This window comes from Lontra canadensis, unplaced genomic scaffold, assembly GCF_010015895.1.
Source record: "Lontra canadensis isolate GAN:19392208 unplaced genomic scaffold, GSC_riverotter_1.0 scaffold51, whole genome shotgun sequence".
In the NCBI taxonomy this organism is placed as follows: Eukaryota; Metazoa; Chordata; class Mammalia; order Carnivora; family Mustelidae; genus Lontra; species Lontra canadensis.
In genome coordinates this window covers 8,767,131-8,787,423 of record NW_022631045.1, presented here as the reverse complement: position 1 = coordinate 8,787,423, position 20,293 = coordinate 8,767,131, and the positions used below count along the sequence as shown (strand labels likewise).

The window sequence follows — 20,293 nt, the reverse complement described above, 5'->3', positions numbered from 1 at the left end:
TCATCCCAGCTGAAAAACTGGGTGTAACATGCATGGGGAAAAAGAAATGGGCTCTCTTTGTATTTTTCATCTGCAACACCAAATGTTATAAAATATTGTAGCAATATTTGAGAGCTCTGAGGAGAAAGGATATTAACACCAAAGTGCTATTATATTCAGTCAAATGATGACAGATCTGAGGTAAGGACAGACAATTTTAGATATATAAGAGGTCAGAGTTACACCATTTGAATAAAATTATTTAAAGTGCCAAATTAAAGAGGAGATTCTATACCCAATAATCACTTCCAGGTAGGTTAAATGTGAAAGGTCAAATTCCCAAATTTTAGGGGGGATTGTTTTTGTAATCTTAGAGTTGAGAAGATTTCTCAAATAAGACTTAGAAGATTTAAATGAATGTTTACGAACAGTGTTTAGGAATTGATTTATAGATGATGTAATTTTGTGTTCTTTATCATAAAACATGGAGGCCACCTAAAAAATTTACCAATCTGAAATCATTTAAAGAAGTTACGGAGCATATCTATTCAATGAAATTTGATAGTCTATAAAAATAATTATCTGCATCTGTTTTTTGTCATAGAAAAGATACCCCTGCTATGTTTAGTACAAAAACTTTTACAAAACATAATATAATTGGGGGAGGGAGAAGAGACATAGAAAATGTGTGGGCATATATCCAAGATGTTAACAAGGGTTAGTCTTGAGTAGTGGAATTACACGTGATTTTTATTTTTTTCATCTACTTTTCTATATAAGCTTAGGAAAATTCAGTTCATGCAGTTGTCTTGTTATTATTTCTATTTCTGAAAGAAACTCTTCATACTTCACCTCTTTCTCAGAGACCTACCCTTTAAGATTATTAATAAGTAGCAAGTTAAATTAATTATTTGCTCATTTCTGTGTGTTTTTTCCTGGATAGTGATTACTAATTAATAAGATAGTAAAAGGTGAGGAATGCTACCATTTTTTAAAATGTGCTTTATTGGGGCACCTGGGTGGCTCAGTGGGTTAAGCCTCTGCCTTCAGCTGAGGTCATGATCTCAGGGTCCTGGGATCAAGCCCTGCATGGGGCTCTCTGCTCAGCGGGGAGCCTGCCTCCCGCCCCCCCTCCTGCCTCTCTGCCTACTTGTGATCTCTCTCTCTGTCAAATAAATAAATAAAATCTTAAAAAAAACCCTAAAATGTGCTTTATTAAAATGAAAAAATACCCGTTTGACCTTCCAAAAGTATTTGGACCTCTAATGATAGCTTTGTATTACCGTCAGGAATTCAAAAGGCAACCAGAGTAAAAAGAAAGGACCCCGAACTCCTAGTCCACCTCCTCCTATACAGGAAGATATTGTTCTGGGGAAAAAATATAAAGAAAAGTATAAAGTAAAAGACAGAATAGAAGAAAAACCAAGAGATGGAAAAGACAGAGGACGAGATTTTGAAAGACAAAGAGAAAAAAGAGACAAGCCAAGGTAAGTAGGATTGTATGTTTTTAACAATCTTACTTTTGTAGAATTTAAAATACTTATTTTTCAGAAGCTTTTTTTCAGGCATTACTGTAGTAGATTTTTTAGTGTTTTAAAACTCTGTGTATGTGTTATTTAATAATTCCCATATTGAGTTAGGGATAATTCAATAAGCATTACCTTAAACATCATAAAATAATGAAATTTTTTATCTTAATCATTTTAAAGTGTACAGCTTAATAATATTAAGTATGCTCACATTGTCATGAAATAGATCTCCAGAACTTTTTCATCTTGTGCATCTGAAATTCATCTGAATATGCATTAAACAACTCCCTTCCCCTCCTCCCCCAGCTCCCCAGCCTTTAGTAACCACCATTCTACTTCCTGTATCTATGAATTTGACTTCTTGAGATACCTCATATAAGTGGAACTATTTTGTTTTTTTGTGACTGGTTTATTTCATTTGGCATAATGTCAAAATTCACCTATGTTTAGCATGTGACAGGATTGCCTTGCTTTTTACAGCTGAATGGTATTCTGCTGTCTGTATATCCATTCCCCTGGTGGACATATGGGTTACTTCCACCTCTTGGCTATTGGGAATAGTGCTGTGACAAGCATAGGTGTTTAAGTACTCTTCAAGACCCTTCTTTTGATATTTTTTGATACATATTCAGAAGTGGAATTCCCGGATAATATGATAGTTATGATAGTTCTGTTTTTACTTTTTGAGGAAATGTCATACTGTTTTCCGTACCAGTTGCTTTGGTTTACAATCCCACCAGCAGTGTACAAGGGTTTCAGTTTCTCCATATCCTCACCAATACTAGTTATTTTCTGGGTTTTTTTTTTTGGACAGTAGCCATCCTAATAGGTGTGAGGTGTTATCTTACTATGGTTTTAATTTGGCATTTCACTGATGATTGGTGATGTTGACCATCTTTTCATATGTTTTTTGGTCATTTGTGTATCATCTTTGGAATAATGTCTATTAATTGAGTTATTTGATTTTTTTGTTCTTGAGTTTTAGGAATCTATTATATATTCTGGATATTAACCCCAAATCAGATACGTGATTTGTATTTTCTCCCTTTTCCTAGGTTGCCTTTTCATTCACTCTGTTGATAATGTCCTTGATGCACAAAAGGTTTTAAGTTTGTTGTGATACCATTTGTCTATCTTTGTGATTGTTGCCTGTACTTTTGGTGTCATTTCCAAAATATCATTGCCATCTCCAGTGTTATAAAGGTTTTCTCCTAAGAAGTTTTATAGTTTTAGATCTTACACTTAGGTTTTTAGTCCCTTTGAAGTTAATTTTTGTACATGGTGTAAGATAAGGTTCCAACTTCATTTTTTTGCATGTAGATAACCAGTTTTCCCAGCGCTGTTTTTAAAAAACACTGTCTTTTCCTCATTGAGTGGTCTTGGTACCCTTATTGAATATCATTTGGCCATATGTGCAAGGATTTATTTCTAGACCCTCTATGGTACTCCACTGGTCTGTTTGTCTTTATGCCGGTGCCACGCTGTTTTGATTACTTAGCTTTCTAATACCTTTTAAACTGAGGAAGTGTGAATTCTCTCATTTTGTTCTTCTATATGAAAATTATTTTGGCTTCTTAACATGTCCCTTTGAATTCTGATCAATTTTTGGATGAATTTTTATATTTTTACCAAAAATGCCGTGGGATTTCAATCGCAATTGTGTCAAATCTGTAGGTTGCTTTCAGTAGTATGTACGTCTTAACAGTATTAAGTATTCTAATCCATGAGTGTGGAATGTATTTCCACTTATTTGTGCTTTCTTTAGTTTCTTCCAGTGATGTTTTATAGTTTTCAGTGTACAAGTTTTTGAACTCCTTGGTTAGGTTTATTCCTAAGTGTTACATTCTTTTTTTATGCCACTGTAACCAGAATTGTTTTCATAATTTTTCAGATTGTTCATTGTTAGCATATAGAAACAACTGATTTTTGTGTTTGATTTTGCTCATTATTGGTCAGTTCACATTTACTGTCTCTTAAATGAGTCAGTCTATGTAGGTTGTTTCATGTAGTCTATGTAGGTTGACTTGTTTCATGACCTGAAATGTAGTCTGTCCTGGAGAATATTCCATGTGCAGTTGAGAAGGCTGCGTATTCTACTACGGTTGGGTGGAGTGTTCTTTATATGTCTTTTAGGTCCAGTTGATCTTAGTCTTGTTCAAATCCTCTGTTTCTTTATTATTTTTCATCAGTTAATCAACATTAACTTTTTGGTATAAATGAAATTATATAAAAGCCAGCCAGTGAAAGAGCTGAGACCTTCTGAAAATCTGTTCATTTTAAAATTGTTTCAAAATCTAAAGTCACTGCATTAACTAATTTAAATTCTATGTATTTTATTAAATTCTTTCTCATGGCCAGTTTTCCCTCTGTTCTAACAATAGTACTTCTTAAAGATCTATTTTCAAAACTGACAAATTATAAATTCTTGATTTTTAAAATTCATTTATTTTGTGCTACTTAAGAGCAAATTAAAAAAAATTAACTTGAAGGTAATATTTTTGTGGTTCACAAGATTTATGAAATGCTTATAGATTTAATAGGGATGCTTTTCTCCATTTTTAAAAATTAGTTTTCAAATTTATCTTTTCATGAAATTAATCTTTAGTCAAGAAAAAATGTAAATCTTTTAGAAGGCTCTTGGCCTCTTTTCTTTGGAGTTACAGTGTATTGGAAAAGGCACAAGACTTGAAGTTACACAAATAGAAACTTTTATCTTGACTTTGCCGGTTGCATGATGTGATACCCTGAATAAGTTCTTTGTTTTCCCTGAACTTCTATTTCTTTAACTGTAAAATATGCATGATACTGACTTAGGGTTGAGGTGAGGATCAAATGAGATAATGCTTTAAAAAATAAGCAGAGTACTTTAATGATAAATTATAGTGTAGTGATATTTTAAAATGTCCTTCCATTTGTGGGTTTTCAGTTAAACTACATAGGTAATAGAATGTATCCATAAAGATATTTTTTTTCCTGATACTTTTGCAGTATCAGATTTAGAATCAGCTGTTAGTAATAAGGACTCATTGTGGAGGGCTTAAGTATATAAAGCAATAGTTCTTAAAGTTTCCTACATGTTGGAATCTGCCTGAGAGTCTTCAAAAAGTACTAATACCTGATTTCAATCCCCAGATACTCTGATTTAATTAGTATGAGGAGCAGCCTTGGTATCCAGATTTTTAAAGCTCATTTTGTGATACTAATGTTCATCAAAGTTTAGGAACCATACATTGAGATTTATTCTCTCATATATAAAGAAGCTCAGAGGGAGGCAGTCCAGGACCTGTACACTGTTCGTTCCACAGTCATTGGTGATCCAGGTGCTGTCTGCCTTGTGCATGCTTCCTTTTTTTTTTTTTTTTTAAAGATTTTTTTTATTTGAGAGAGGAAGTGGGGGGCGGTATGGAGAGAGAGAGCATGCACATGCACAGGAAGAGGGAGAAGCAGACTCCCCACTGAGCAGAGAACCAGACATGGATCCCAGGATTCTGGGATCTTGACTGGAGCCAGTCAGATGTTTAACCGACTGAGCCACCCAGGCACCCCCATGCTTCCTTTCTCAGAGTTATCCCATGGTTTAATATGACTACTGATGACTTAAGACATCCCATCCATGTTCTAGGCAGCAGAAAAATTATGAAGGGAGGAAAGTCTTAATTTTCCTGGAAGTCCCAAACACTATTTCCTGTTATATCTATGGGCCAGAATTTAGTCACATGGCTACATCTAGCTATGAGGGTGTCTTAGAAATGTAATCCTTTAAAAAAAAGAAAGAAAGAAATAGAATCCTTTAGTTGAGCATGTAACTGACCCGAATAAAATTGGGTTTACTAAAGAGCAAGGAGAGAATGAGTGTGAGGTAGCTCATTGCAGTCTCTACTACATTCTCATGATGCCGTTTCTGTTCATGTTACTAAGTAACAACATGTTATTAGAATGGAAGCAGTGTTATCTGCCACTTTATCTGGAAAGCCCTGTGAACTGGTATTTATAATATTATTTAGGATAAATTACCTACCCAATAAGCACTTAACATAGCTTTTTTTTTTTTTTTCTTAAGATTTTATTTATTTATCTGACAGAGATCACAAGTAGGCAGAGAGAGAGGAGGAAGCAGGTTCCCCACCGAGCAGAGAGCCTGATGCGGGGCTCGATCCCAGGACCTCAATCCCAGGACCCTGGATCATGACCTGAGCCAAAGGCAGAGGCTTTAACCCACTGAGCCACTCAGGCGCCCCTTAACATAGCTTTATAATTAGAAGTTCAACAAAACTCAGTCTTTGTCCAAAAAATAGATTCTGATGATAAGCTTAGTCCTTTCTTTGTCTTGGTAAGAGATCATCTTGTCTTATTTAGATGAATCCGTTTTTTTCTCTCCCTCTCTGGTGACTTGACTTGGAAGAACCAGAATGATTCTGTGAACCATTACTAGGACCTAGGAGCATTGTGCCTTGTTGGGGCAATAACAGAATGGTTAAGTGGAGCACCCACAATTCTTGAACATATTTCCCTAAAATATAGTTTATATTTTATTCATTCTAGTGGCTGTGTTTTTGGAAAATGACATGTAAATCAGATATAAATTATGTTAAATGATCTTGCTGATTTACATTTTAAGGAGTCTTTTCTTTAACAGTTCCTGGTATTTTCATTTTGTTGTTTTGACCCAGAAATCTCTGAGAGTTGATTCTTAACATATGTCCCTGGATACTTCACCATTGAAATAGTTACATGTTTTGTATTATGAGGAATTGAGTATTATGTAGGTTGATTCTTCATTTTCCAGTGTTATCCAGTGTTTCTTCCTAGCTGTGTCCAAGCAACAAGGTATCCTAGGACTTACCTATTATTTGGTACATAGAAAAATCTGAACTTGATTTATTTTGTTTGTCTAAGAAAATGAAGCACCAGAAGTAGGAGTACTGAAGAACTGCATGGGCACCTGACTTGCACTAGAGTTCTGAAGCCATGTTTTACACAGTTGAAAAGGGGCATTTTGATTTAGGAGAAGTTAATTTAATTTCCAAGGGTTTTTCTTGGATCTCTTATTTTAATATATCCCCATTACTTTGAAGGAGAACTTATTAATTCTAAAACCAAATACCGTAGTGAGACTCATCGTCATGCTTTCAGATTGGTGGGGTATGTAATTAAAGGTTAGTGTCCAAATTCTTTTTGGAGAAAATTGCCCTTTAAAATTAATTTAGGTGTTCTAATGGGCTTATTTAGAATATTTTGGTTATTAGGATGTGTTGTGCTAAGGTAAAAATATCCTAATTCATTTATTTATTTGGTACAGGGTATCCATGAACAAAAATGTTCTCAGAAGCTTTGTTACTGTAGGTAGAAGTAATATAGTAATCACATGTATGGAAAATAATATTTCTCTGAACATGGATTTTCTTTTTTTTTTTTCCAAGTAAAACTTATAAGGCCTATTGAATGTGTAGGAGGTTGCTTACATTTCTTAAGGATGGTTTTCTATGTGGTTATATAAGAGTATGCATATGGGTAGGACAGATGATGCAACAAAACCATATGATCCTATGGCTTAAGTCCCTTTCCCTGTCTTCTGTATCTCAATTTCATAACTTTCTAGATCAGGGGCTCCTGACTGGAGATCCATTGGTAGATTTCAGGGGATCTGCAAATTTCTTGATTTGTGGGTGAAATTTTGCCTGTGTGTGTTTTGGTGAAAGGGAAAGTACCCATTCCCTCTCAGAAAAAAATCATGATATTCCTCCCTCTGTCTGCCATGATCTGGCATTGAGAATTTGAGTACCTCCCCCAAGTCTTCGTTGGCCACATCAGTTTTGTTAAGAATATACTCTGTTCCCAGAATATTTGTTGATTTAATCGCACTAAGTTCTGTCATGTTTTGAAGTGAATCAGTGTCTTCCCATTTGGCTAGTAAACTTTACTGAGCTATTACTTATTTGTGCAACATTGATCAAAATCTGAATACCACTTGTTTATCCAAGAAAAAAAGCCTTATGGATTTTATTACTCTACTTTTAGAAAATGTAGCAATTTCCCATTACATTTTTGTAAAGTAAACTTTTCATGACTTGTTCTGTACAGAAAATGGTAAAATCTTGATTACCTGGAACTCAACTAAGTAATTTTTATTCTGTAATTTGTTTAGAAGAGGTGTGATTCACAGGAAAATTAAATTCAAATTAGGTATTTAGTCAGAAAATCACCTGTGAAAGGAATATTTTGTGTCAGTATTCCTAACCTGTTATGTTTAGATAATCCTGAAGCAGATATTTGCAGTGGTATTTCAGTGGACCTGTAATATCTTTTTCATTAGTGAAAATCTATATTCTGTAATGCTTTGTTGAATTAGGAAAGTAAACCAAATTACTGGTGTACTTTAAGAACAAAGATTTAAGCAAACACAAACTTTTTGGTTAGTAGTTAACCAGAGGAGTTAGCTACCAATTCTGTAGTGTTCATTCTGCTGGAGATTTGGTTAAATATGGTTTTTACTGATGGAAGCTAATATGTTTTAATCAAAATGCTAGGATGCAGAATTTTGTGGTTAAATGTGAAGATAATATTGAGTGCACAGGTAATCACTTTTTAATAAACACTTCATTATAATTACCAGAGTATAGAAATCTACTTCTTAATAGTACAAATGCCTACATGATGAGTCTTACTAAGCTTTGAAAGACAGATGTGATCATTCAAAATTTGTTGGCTTTGACTTCAGTTTAGCAGAATAAGCAAATCACCATCAAAGTGACAGTCTTACTTCCTTTCAGTGATTGCACACATTTATCAAAATAATTAAATCAGAATGTTTCAGACCTTTCACAAGAAATATTATTTATTGGATTTATTCAGTGTTTACCATTCATGTACAGGTACCATGGTCTGGGTTGGCAAACCTCACCCTGTGGCCATGAGCCACAGGACAAGGAAGAAACCATTTGTGCACCGAGCATTTTTCTATAGACTGAAGGATGGTTTCTTGAGTAATGTGTACTAATGTTTCTGGACTGTATATAGAAGATAGAAAAATGTTACATTAACATTATTATTATGGAACATTTCACACACATAAAACTACAATAGTATAATGATCCTTTTATATTCATCTTGTTTCCTTTATACCCCTATACACCTCCCTCCTCCAGTATTATTTTGAAGCAAATCCCAGATATCTCACTGTTTTACCCATACATATTTTAGCATATATCTCCAGGAGAGAAATACACTTAAAAACACATAATCACTACACCAGTCTCACACCTAAAAGGAAAAAAAGAGAGTAGTGTAACTTTAAAACAATGAATTTTAAAAGTACTGATGATTTTAATACCTTTTATAACATTTTCCTAATTAATGGGTATTAACGCAAATAATATAATGAAGGATATGCAAACTTTTTAGTAGTAAAATGGGACCTTTATGTTCAGGTTGGAAATTGCTTATCTGAGGCATTAATCTTTTTTTCTGCCATTAATTTAATGAAGCCCTGTGTATAGACCTAAGAAGTGTTTTCATGTGAGTGGTGATTTAGGCTAGGGATATAAAATTAAGGCACTTAAAGAAATCTGTAACGTACCTGAATATATTCTATAATACACTAAATTTATGGTAGACTTGTATTAAAAATGTGTTTTATTTATTTATTTATTTATTTAAGCTCTGTCGTCATTGTGGGTGCTGGAACTCTTGACCCTGAGATCAGGAGTCACATGCTGTACTAACTGAGCCATCCAGGTGCCCCCAAAATGAAAGAGTTTTATAAATATCAAAATAATTCAGTCACATTGGGGGAAAATAAGCAATTTCACAATTAGTCTAAGGGATCAAGTCTTGTGCTCTTTTTCATGGGTGTGATATTGGGAAAATTTGTTGAGCTCACTAGAGAAACTCCTGTTTTGCAGCCAAATCTAAAATGGTTTTATGTCCCTAAAAAGTGTACTTTTATCTTTTGTCCAACATGCTTGATGAAGTTAGGAGACTTGAAAGTTGTTCTCAAGTAGTTTCAGAGAGGGTTTTCAGCAGCAGGAGGTGGTTGGGAAGTTTGGTCTGTTCCCATAATTGCTGCAATCAGAAGTGTACACCATAGTAAATGGAGACCAGAAATTCAACCCAGTAAAAGTGTGGGGCTGCCTTGTATGTGGTGAGATTAATGAAAGATACCCAAATTTGCACTAGCAAAATCCATCCCAATCTGGCTGTGGTTTGGTGCCATCTGCTGGTAATTTTTTCACTAACAGGTAAATGATCTGCAGCTGGATAGGATTTTCAGGACATGGCAAGGACTTCACGAGAATTCCTTATTTGTTTACCCATTTTGTTGGCCTGAACTGAGGAGATGTTATGTCTAGGAAATCAGTCCAGAGCCTTGAGAACTGTTCGTCACCTCACTCCTTCCCCAGACTGGATTTCTGCTGTTTCCTGGTATGGTCACTTGCCCGCACCCCCATCCCCTCCCAGGAGAAAGTAGTAACTTTAACTTGGTCCACCAGGTAGAGGATAGGAGCCAGTTGTCTTCATTCATGTTAGGCTGGTATGTGTTGTTTCTGGATTTTATGTCATTTGGAATACTGACTCCCTTACTCCTAAAGCTTAAAAACAATCTTCTCATGTTTCTAGGGTATCTAGGGATACCATGTACTTGTCTCCTCTGATTTTCAATTACAGTGGTAGGGTACAGTTTTTACCTCAGTAAGCCAAGTGATTGAGCAAATCTGTGTAAGGCTCTTGAACCAGATTCTGAAAACTTCTCTTATTTATTGTAAATCTAGATTAGGATAATATTTAAGGATATGTTGATTTAAGCCTTATCTTAATAGTCTTCATTCTTAAATTGAGGTTTTTGAAATTCATTTCTATATGTATGCAAAAATTGAGTCAAATTGTTAGTACTTGGATTAGATTTACTTGTATTATGTGGAAATGATTAGTTTGCTTATATCAAATTTTTTTTATAAGTACCATTATATATTTATGAGAAGACATTTTTCAAAAGATTCCTACAGACAAAAGTATTCTCCTGTTTTGGTAGATTGTTCACTTAGCTCATTCCCCTTTCAGGGGAATTTATTACTTGCTTCAGAGGGACAGCAAATTCTAGGTTTAAAAACAAGGGATCATCACACAGAAGCATTTTCTTTCTCCATCTTACATACTTATTTAAATAGGTAAGATATTGCTAGATTTTTTTTTTATTGTATACTTGACACAACATTAATTTAGCGTGAGATGCACAACCTAGTGATTCAACTTCTCTATACATTATGCAGTGTAGCTCCCATCTGTCACCACACCGCACTATTACACTATCACTGACTGTATTCCCTATGCTGTACCTTTTATCCCTATGACTTAGTCATCCATAACTGGAATTCTGTATCTCCCATTCCCCTTAACCCATTTTGCCCATCTCCCCCCACTCCACGCCTCTGAGAACCATCAGATGTTCTCTATATTTATGGGTTTGTTTCTGCTTTTTGTTTGTTTATTCTTTTTTTTTTTTTAAGATTCCACATATAAGTGATATGTGGTATTCATATTTTTTCAGTCTGACTCATTTTACTTAGCATAATACCTTCTGGGTCCATCCATGTTGTTGCCAGTGGCAACATCTCATTCTTTTTATAGCTGAACGCTATTTCATTGCATATATATGCCACATCTTCTTTATGTATTTATTGATGGGAACTTCAGCTACTTCCATATCTTGGCTATTGTAAATAATGCTGTCATAGCCATAGGGGTGCCTATGTCTTTTCAGATTAGTGGGTTTTTTTACTTTAGGTAGATACCCAGGAGTGGAATTAGTGCATCATATGGTATTTCTATTTTTAATTTTTTGGGGGGAACCTCCATAGTGCTTTCCACAGTGACTATACCAGTTTACATTCCCATCAGCAGCACGAGGGTTCCTTTTTGTCCGCATCCTCACCAACACTTGTTTTATTTCTTTTTTTTTTTTTTTAATTCTGACCATTCTGACAGGTATAAGGTGACTGGTTTTGATTTGTATTTATCTGATGATTAGTGATGGTAAGCGTCTTTTCATGTGTCATTTGGCCATCTGTGACCATCTTTGGAATGTCTCTTCAAGTCCTCTGTCCATTTTCAGCTGGATTACTTGTTTTGGAGTTTGTTTGTTTGTTTGTTTGTTTTTGCTGCTGAGTTGTATAAGCTCTTTATATATGTTTAGGTAATAACCCCTTATTAGATATATCATTTGCAAGTATCTTCTCCTATCCAGTATTTTGCCCTTTTGTTTTGTTGATGGTTTCCTTAGCTGTGCATAAAGCTTTTTGTATTGGTATAGTCCCAATAATTTATTTTGCTTTTGTTTCCTTTGCCTGAGAAGATAGACTTAAGCAAATGTTGGTAAGGCCAATGTTAGAAAAATTATGGCCTGTGTTTTTTTCTAGGAGTTTTATGGTTTTAGTTCTTTAATCCATTTTGAGTTTATTTTTGTGTATGGTAGAAGGAAGTGGTCCAGTTTCATTCTTTTTGCATGTGGCTGTACAGTTTTCCCAGCATCACTTATTGAAGAGGCTGTCTTTTTCCCAGTATATATTCTTGCCTCCTTTGTCATAGATTAGTTGACCATATAATTGTGGGTTTATTTCTGGGCTGTTTCTTCTGTTCATTGATCGCATGTCTATTTTTGTTCCAAGACCATACTGTTTTGATCATTATAACTTTGTAGTGTATCTTGAGGGGAAGGCTCCATACCTCAGGGGTTAGAGCACTGGTCTTGTAGTGTATCTTGAAATCTGGAATTGGGATACCTCCAGCTTTGTTTTGTTTGTTTGTTTGTTTGTTTTATTGCTTTGGCAATTCAGGGTCTTTTGGGGATCCATACAACTTTAGGGTTATGTGTTCTAGTTTAGTGAAAAATGCTATTGACATTTTGATAGGGATTATTTTGAATCTGTAGATTACCATTTGAACAATGTTAATTCTTCCATGAGCATAGTATGTCTTTCCATTTGTTTATGTTATCTTTAGTTTCTTTCTTCAGTGTTTTATACTTTTCAGAGTACAGGTCTTTCAACTCCTTGGTTAAATTTATTTCTAGTTATTTTATTGGTTTTGTTGCAGTTTTAAGTAGCATTATTTTCTTAATTATTCTTTCTGCTATTTTGTTATTAGGGTATAGAAATGCAGTCCATTTCTCTGTAGTAATTTTATACCCTGCAACTTTACTGAAGCCATGTATTATTTCTGATATATTTTTCACGGAGTCTTTACAGTTTTCTTTTTCTTTAAAGATTTTATTTATTTATTTGACCGAGATCACAAGTAGACAGAGAGGCAGGCAGAGAGAGAGAGAGGGAAGCAGGCTCCCTGCCAAGCAGAGAGCCCGATACAGGACTTGATCCCAGGACCCCAAGATCATGATCCAAGCCAAAGGCAGCAGCTTAACCCACTGAGCCACCCAGGCACCCTATAGTTTTCTATGTATAGTATCATGTCATCTACAAATAGTGACTTTTTAATTTCTTCCTTACCAATTAAATGCCTTTAATTTCTTTTTTTGTATTTTTTAATTTTAATTCAATTAACATATAATGTGTTATTGGTTTCAGAGGTATAGGTCTTTGATTCATCAGTTATATAATACCCAGTGCTCACTATATTTTTCTCTGATTGACTTATTTCACTTAGCATAATACTCTCTAGTTCCATCCATGTCGTTGCAAATGGTAAGATTTCAATTTTTGATGGCTGGTAATATTCCACTGTATATATAGACCACATCTTTATCCATTCATCTGTCAGTGGACATCTGGGCTCTTTACATAGTTTGGCTATTGTGGACATTGCTGCTATAAACATTGGGGTGCATGTGCCCCTTCAGATCACTACGCTTGTATCTTCGGGGTGAATACCTAGTAGCGCAATTGCTGGGCCATAGGATAGCTCTGTTTTCAACTTTCTGAGGAATCTCCATGCTGTATTCCAAAGTGGCTGCAGTAGCTTGCATTCCCACCAACAATCCTGGAGGGTTCCCCTTTCTCCACATCCTTGCCAACATCTGTCGTTTCCTGACTTGTTAATTTAAGCCATTCTGACTGGTGGTATCTCATTGTGGTTTTGATTTGTATTTCCCTGATGCCGAGTGATGTGATTTTTGCCTTTGTTTCCCTTGCCTTTGGAGACCTATCTAGCCCGAAGTTGCTGCAGCCGAGGTCAAAGAGGTTGCTGCCTGTGTTCTCCTGTAGGATTTTGATGGATTGCTGTCTCACATTGAGATCTTGCATCCATTTTGAGTCTCTTTTTGTGTGTATGGTGTAAGGAAATGGTCCAATTTCATTCGTCTGCCAGTGGCTGTCCAATTTTCCCAACACCACTTGTTGAAGAGACTATCTTTTTTCCATTGGACATTCTTTTCTGCTTTGTCAAAGATTAGTTGACCGTAGAGTTGAGGGTCCATTTCTGGGTTCTCTGTTCCATTGATCTATGTGTCTGTTTTTGTGCCAGTACCATACTGTCTTGATGATGACAGCTTTGTAATAGAGCTTGAAGTCCGGGATTGTGATGCCACCAGCTTTGCTTTTCGTTTTCAACATTCCTTTGGCTATTTGGGGTCTTTCCTGGTTCCATTCAAATTTTAGGATTATTTGTTCCAGCTCTGTGAAAAAAGTTGATGGTATTTTGATAGGGATTGCATTGGATGTGTAGATTGCACTAGGTAGCATAGACATTTTAAATTTTAACCATATTTGTTCTTTCAGTCCATGAGCATGGAACATTTTTCCATTTCTTTGCATCTTCCTCAATTTCTTTCATGAGTGTTACATAGTTTTCTGAGTACAGATTCTTTGCCTCTTTGGTTAGGTTTATTCCTAGGTATCTTATGGTTTGGGGTGCAATTGTAAATGGGATCAACTCCTTAATTTCTCTTTCTTCTGTCTTGCTGTTGGTGTATAGAAATGCAACTGATTTCTGTGCATTGCTTTTATATCCTGACACTTTACTGAATTCCTGTATGAGTTCTGGCAATTTTGGAATGAGTATTTTGGGTTTTCCACAAAGAGTATCGTGTCATCTGCAAAGAGCAGGAGTTTGACTTCTTTGTCCATTTGGATGCCTTGTATTTCTTTTTGTTGTCTGATTGCTGAGGCTAGGACTTCTAGTACTGTGTTGAACAGCGGTGATGATAGTGGACATCCCTGTTGTGTTCCTGACTTTTAGGGGAAAAGCTCTTAGTTTTTTCCCATTGAGAATGATACTCACCATGGGTCAAGGTCAGAAAACAAGGTCAGAGTTTTCATAGATGGCTTTTATGATATTGCGGTATGTTTCTTCTATCCCTACACTGTGAAGTTTTAATCACGAAAGGATGCTGTACTTTGTCAAATGACTTTTCTGCATCTGTTGAGAGAATCATATGGTTCTTGTCCTTTCTTTTATTAATGTGTTGGATCACATTGATTGATTTGCAGATGTTGAACCTTGCTTGCAGCCCAGGAATAAATCCCACTTGGTCGTGGTGAATAATCCTTTTAACGTACTATTGAATCCTATTGACTAGTATTTTGGTGAGAATTTTTGCATCCATATTCATCAGGGTATTGGTTTGTAATTCTACTTTTTTTTTTTTTAAAGATTTTATTTATTTATTTGTCAGGGACAGAGGGAGAGAGAGTGAGTGAGCACAGGCAGACAGAGAGGCAGGCAGAGGCAGAGGGAGAAGCAGGTTCCCTGCTGAGCAAGGATCCCGATGTGGGACTCGATCCCAGGACGCTGGGATCATGACCTGAGCCGAAGGCAGCTGCTTAACCAACTGAGCCACCCAGGCGTCCCTGTAATTCTACTTTCTGATGGGGCTTTGTCTGGTTTTGGGATCAAGGTGATGCTGGCCTCATAAAATGAGTTTGGAGGTTTCTAAAGGCCTTTAATTTCTTTTTCTTATCTGACTGCTGCAGCTAGGACATCCAGTACTGTGTTGAATAATAGTGATGAGAGTAGACATCCTTGTCTTGTTCCTAATCTTAGAGTAAAAGCTCTGTTTTTCACCACTGGATATGTTAATTGTGGGTTTGTCGTGTGTGACTTTTATTATGTTGAGGTATGTTACTTCTAATGCCACTTTGTTGAGAATTTTTATCATAAATGGATGTTGAATTTTGTCAGTGCTTTTTCTGTATCTGTTGAGATGATCATAATAATTTTTATTCTTTGAGATCTTGCTAGATTTTGAATGACACTTCCATGCCTAAAAATCTCTAGTGATTTTCTTCATAGTGATTTTCTTCATGCTTATAATAAAATCCAGGGGAAAAAAAAAGTACAGTCCGGCTTTCACCATCACATAGATGACTTCATATCATCTGGCCTTCTCTCATGTAACTCTTCACTTACAAATTGTAATTACCCTTGTCTTCTTAATGTTCTTCTCATATATTGTGATTCCTCCTGCCTCTTGTGGTTGCTGAACCCTCGCAAAGCATGTTCTTTCCCTGGATTGTCAGCTCTTGGCTCAAATTCCATCTTCTCAATAAGGCCCTTTCCTTTGAACCATCCTAAAGTTGTCCCCTGACTTTTTTTGAGGGGGGGAACCTAATAGTTTCTATTTTATTACCCTGTTTTTACAGACTTTGTTGCATTAACTAAATGAAATTGCTTTGCTTTCCTGGTGGCGGTCTACTCGTAGTCCATGACAGACTGGTTTTCAGTCCTTAAAACAATGGTATGGATATAATAACAATATATGTGTTACCTGCTACTGTTATTGGTATGAAGATGATGATGATGATGATGATGTTAGTGGTTTTGCCTGTCTTTTTTTTTTTTAACATATAATGTTTTATTAGCCCCAGGTTGCCTGTCTTTTTTACTTCTGTATTCTCAGTGCCAAAAATAATGCTTGCAGTATATAAGATGCTCACTTAATATTAGCTCAATAAATTAAAATGACTCACTTTTTTATTTAGGATATGTTTCTTATGTAAAATAATAAAACCAAAATATTTCTGTGTGTGAAATCTGTATCATATGGTGTTGCATTTTACCACTGGAAATAGTTGATTTTGATATTGCCCATAGTCCTTTTTTTTTTTAAAGTATACTTTTTATGATGATTTTAAAGGGTGACTTATAAATGTTAGTTACATTATGATGGCATATTTTCATTTGAGAAAAAGAAACCATTTACTAAAAGAAAAAATGGTATTAGTAATTTTTTAAAAGTCTAGGGTAAGCATGCTTGTTTGTAGATGAAATTTATGTATCCTGAGTGAGGCAGGTTTTTCTTTTTAAATTTTTTAACCTTTCACATGTTCCCCAAATGAAATATACCCTGAATATTCTCATTGCACATTTTGTCCTAATTATAGTAGCATTAAAAAACTTCTATTTATAATCAAGTCAGGCTAAAGATTGGCTTTCCCTGTGCTATAAATCACAGTGCTCTTGCTGACAGTATACAGATTTCTTCTTTAAGGTATTGAGCTCTCTTCATGCAATGATAAACTCTTTTCTTAATTTGAATGTCAAATGTCATCTCTTTTTTCTCCTCAGACAAGAAACCAGCCAATTCTAAAGCCTAAGAAGAATCTAAAATTACTGCTATTCTAACTGGAAATGTATTTTAATATACCCCTGCAATAGTGTAAAAGCCAAAGTACTAATAATTTTGGTCAGATTTCAAGGCAGTTTTATTTTCTACCTTCTTATATATAGAATGAACACAGGCCCAGGTCCGTTTTACGCTGACATCCATAATCTGACCCATCTTGTTTTGGTAACAGATCCTCTCTTTTCACTATTCTTTAGTCATCAGACTTTTAAAAGAATAATAACAGGAAAATAAAGATGCTGTCTTAGCCAACTTGGGCTGCTGTTATAAAATACCATATACTGGAATGGTTTAAACAACAGACATTGAGTTCTCACAGCTATAGAGGCTGGAAAGTCCAAGGTCAGAGTTCCAGCAGATTTGGTTTCTGGTTTACAAACAGTTGTCTTCTCACTGTGTCCTGGCATGGACAGGAGAGAATGAGCTCTGGTCTCTTCGTTCTTGTAAGGATATGATCTCATGGGAGCTCCACCCACATGACCTCATCTAAACCAATTACTCCCAAATGCCTCCACCTTCAAATACTATCACATTGGGAGGTTGTATAAATTTGGGGGGACACATTCAGTCCATAACAGATGCTTTTAATTTAAACCAAGTTTTCTTAATTTTTTTTTTCTTGAAGGATGGGTAAGAAGAAAAAATGCTGAAACCATAACTTAACAATGGAGTGGTCCTCTGACCTTAATTTGATAGGTTGATTATCCTAAGCTTGAATTGAATTTTTTACTCCATGCTGTCGACACTGAATTTGAATAGAAATTTGATTGGACTGTATTGTGTTTTTTAAAGATAGTAATATGAGCTATTTTATTTTTTAGGTTCCATGAACTAATCACCAAATGGTATTGCAGACTTTCTTGAAGCAGTTTTTAGTATGCACAATAAATAAAACTAACCAAAATGCTAGTTCAGTGGAAAGCCACATTTTTAAATCAATTTACAGATTTCCAAATTGTCTAGAACCTGATGACATTGCAGTTGGAACATACCAAACAGTAATAATTCTAATTCTCAATCTTGCAGTATTTTTCTTTTTGGTAAGATGCATTTGAATGACCATTGATCATAGCTGGTTTTCCAAATTTGGGTAACACCCTATGAGCATTTCTATTCCTACCTCTAAGTAAATACATTTCTCTTAAGAGTGAGTTAAATTATAGTGGCTTATGGCTTATTTTTTTTAATGAAAAGGAAATTTTTATGAGAAGTGTGAAGGTTTAGTGAAATTACTAATAACTACAATGTTTAGGTGAATATGATGTTCTGATTAGGTGACTTCTTTTAGTCAACTGTTATCCAAAAGATGTTTTTGTTTATTTGCTAAAATCCCTGTTCTGCAAATTCTTTTCAATATATTGGAATCACTTCCCTGAATGAGCAACATATATTTTATGTATTTGGTACTTGTATTGATAAAAGGTCTACTGAGGCATCATTTATAAAGAACATAGTTCAGGCCAGCAGTGCTTAACAAGGGGTGATTTTTGCTTTCCTGGGGAAATTTGTCAGTGTCTGGAGTTATTTTTTATTGTTACGAATGGGGGTGAGAGGGAGCATGAGACTGGCTTCTGGTGGGTAGAAGCCAGGGATGCTGCTGATCTCCCTGTGATGTACAGTACAGCCCCCCACTATAATCACTGAACACAAAGTGTCAGGACCGCCAAGACTGAGAAACCCTGCTGTAGGATTAATAATGACTTTGCTACCATTGTGGATATTAAAAATACCATAGGCACTGAAGGTATTCTAAAATATTTTGACTAGGACTCCAGAATGTTTTTGAACAAATATCTAATCTTCAGAATGAGGACTAGGATACTAATCTGGGTATGTGGTGTCTGGAATGTTATTTTTTAACATTCTTTCTGGTCCCATTTCTTTTTAGTTATTGCACAAATGTGTGTATTCCAGCTTCCTATCACACACACATTTTGCATAATCAGGGTAAACCAGGGCCCAGGATTTAACATATTGTAGGAGTGACTCCGTTGTGCTTTGTGTGGTTATAAGTTGTTTCTTCGGCAGCAGTGAAAGAAGGTGATTGGAAGGGAGTAGAGGAAGCCTTGGTTAAACCAGGACTGCACTGGCCTGGCCAGTTATTTAAGATATTTAAGATATTTTAAGATATTTATCTGGTTATTTAAGATAAAGACAGTGTAGACAGTATGTCCTTAACCGTATCATTCTTTCCCCATCCTGAATCTCACCCCAAGCAGGGCAGACTTCATGTTTGGCTTCTTAATTGATGATGACTTCCCTTTCCCCACAGCCTTGAGTTATAGGCACTCCCACAGCTGCTTTCTATCTAGATCTTACTAGTATGTTTCCTCTTTAGCCTCTTGCGGTTTCCTTCCTCCAAGTACCTATTCACAAGGTCAGAGATTATCTCTGATTAAGAGTGAATTCCATACTTTAAGTGAGGATAATATTCTATTTGTGTTCAGGAAGAGTGCTGCTTGGAGCCCAAGCTTGGGAGCAAGGCAGTACATATCTCATCTAGGACTATGGTCTCAGGCTGACCTAAAATCAACCAGATCTTTAAAAATTAGCTTCTTACTATACAGCATTGTGAATTGAAATTTATCCTGGAATTATGATTCACACTTTTAGCTTTAACTTTAGCATTCAGCTTCTTTTATTGTTGCTTTTCTTTACAGATCTACTTCCCCAGTAGGACAGCATCACTCTCCTATATCTTCTAGACATCACTCATCTTCCTCACAATCAGGATCATCTATTCAAAGACATTCTCCTTCTCCTCGTCGAAAAAGATCTCCTTCACCATCTTATCAGAGGACAATAACTCCACCTTTACGACGCTCTGCGTCTCCTTATCCTTCACATTCTCTGTCTTCTCCTCAGAGAAAGCAGAGTCCCCCAAGACATCGCTCTCCGATGCGAGAGAAAGGGAGGCATGACCATGAACGAACTTCACAGTCTCATGATCGGCGTCATGAAAGAAGAGAAGGTATGCACTGTATTTTATCTTGTTTTTTTTTTTTTTAGCGTTAAATACTTTCTTTGTTAAACAACTGGACATTCAGATTTATTGTTACAGTAAGGAGAAGAAGAAAACCGTGTTGTATTAAGTCTTTAACAGAGAAGAGTTCTTGAAGGCAGTAAGAGGCGCTTTTAATGACACAGGAACATATAAACTATTAAATGTACATAAGTGGGCATTTTTATGTATACTGAGGTAGTGCTTTCTAAG

At 35.6% G+C, this 20,293-nt stretch overlaps 1 protein-coding gene across 5 annotated transcripts in view; it reads left to right on the top strand.

Annotated features, from left to right (window-relative positions):
• The window catches only part of ZC3H13 (zinc finger CCCH-type containing 13), a 92,372-nt gene that overhangs the window by 36,429 nt on the left and 35,650 nt on the right, over nt 1-20,293 (top strand). For all 5 annotated transcript variants that reach the window (XM_032874003.1, XM_032874006.1, XM_032874004.1 and 2 more), the window contains 2 exons: nt 1,269-1,466; nt 19,740-20,050. In XM_032874003.1, coding sequence (XP_032729894.1) covers nt 1,269-1,466; nt 19,740-20,050 — 509 coding nt within the window. The remainder of the gene's footprint in view (nt 1-1,268; nt 1,467-19,739; nt 20,051-20,293) is intronic.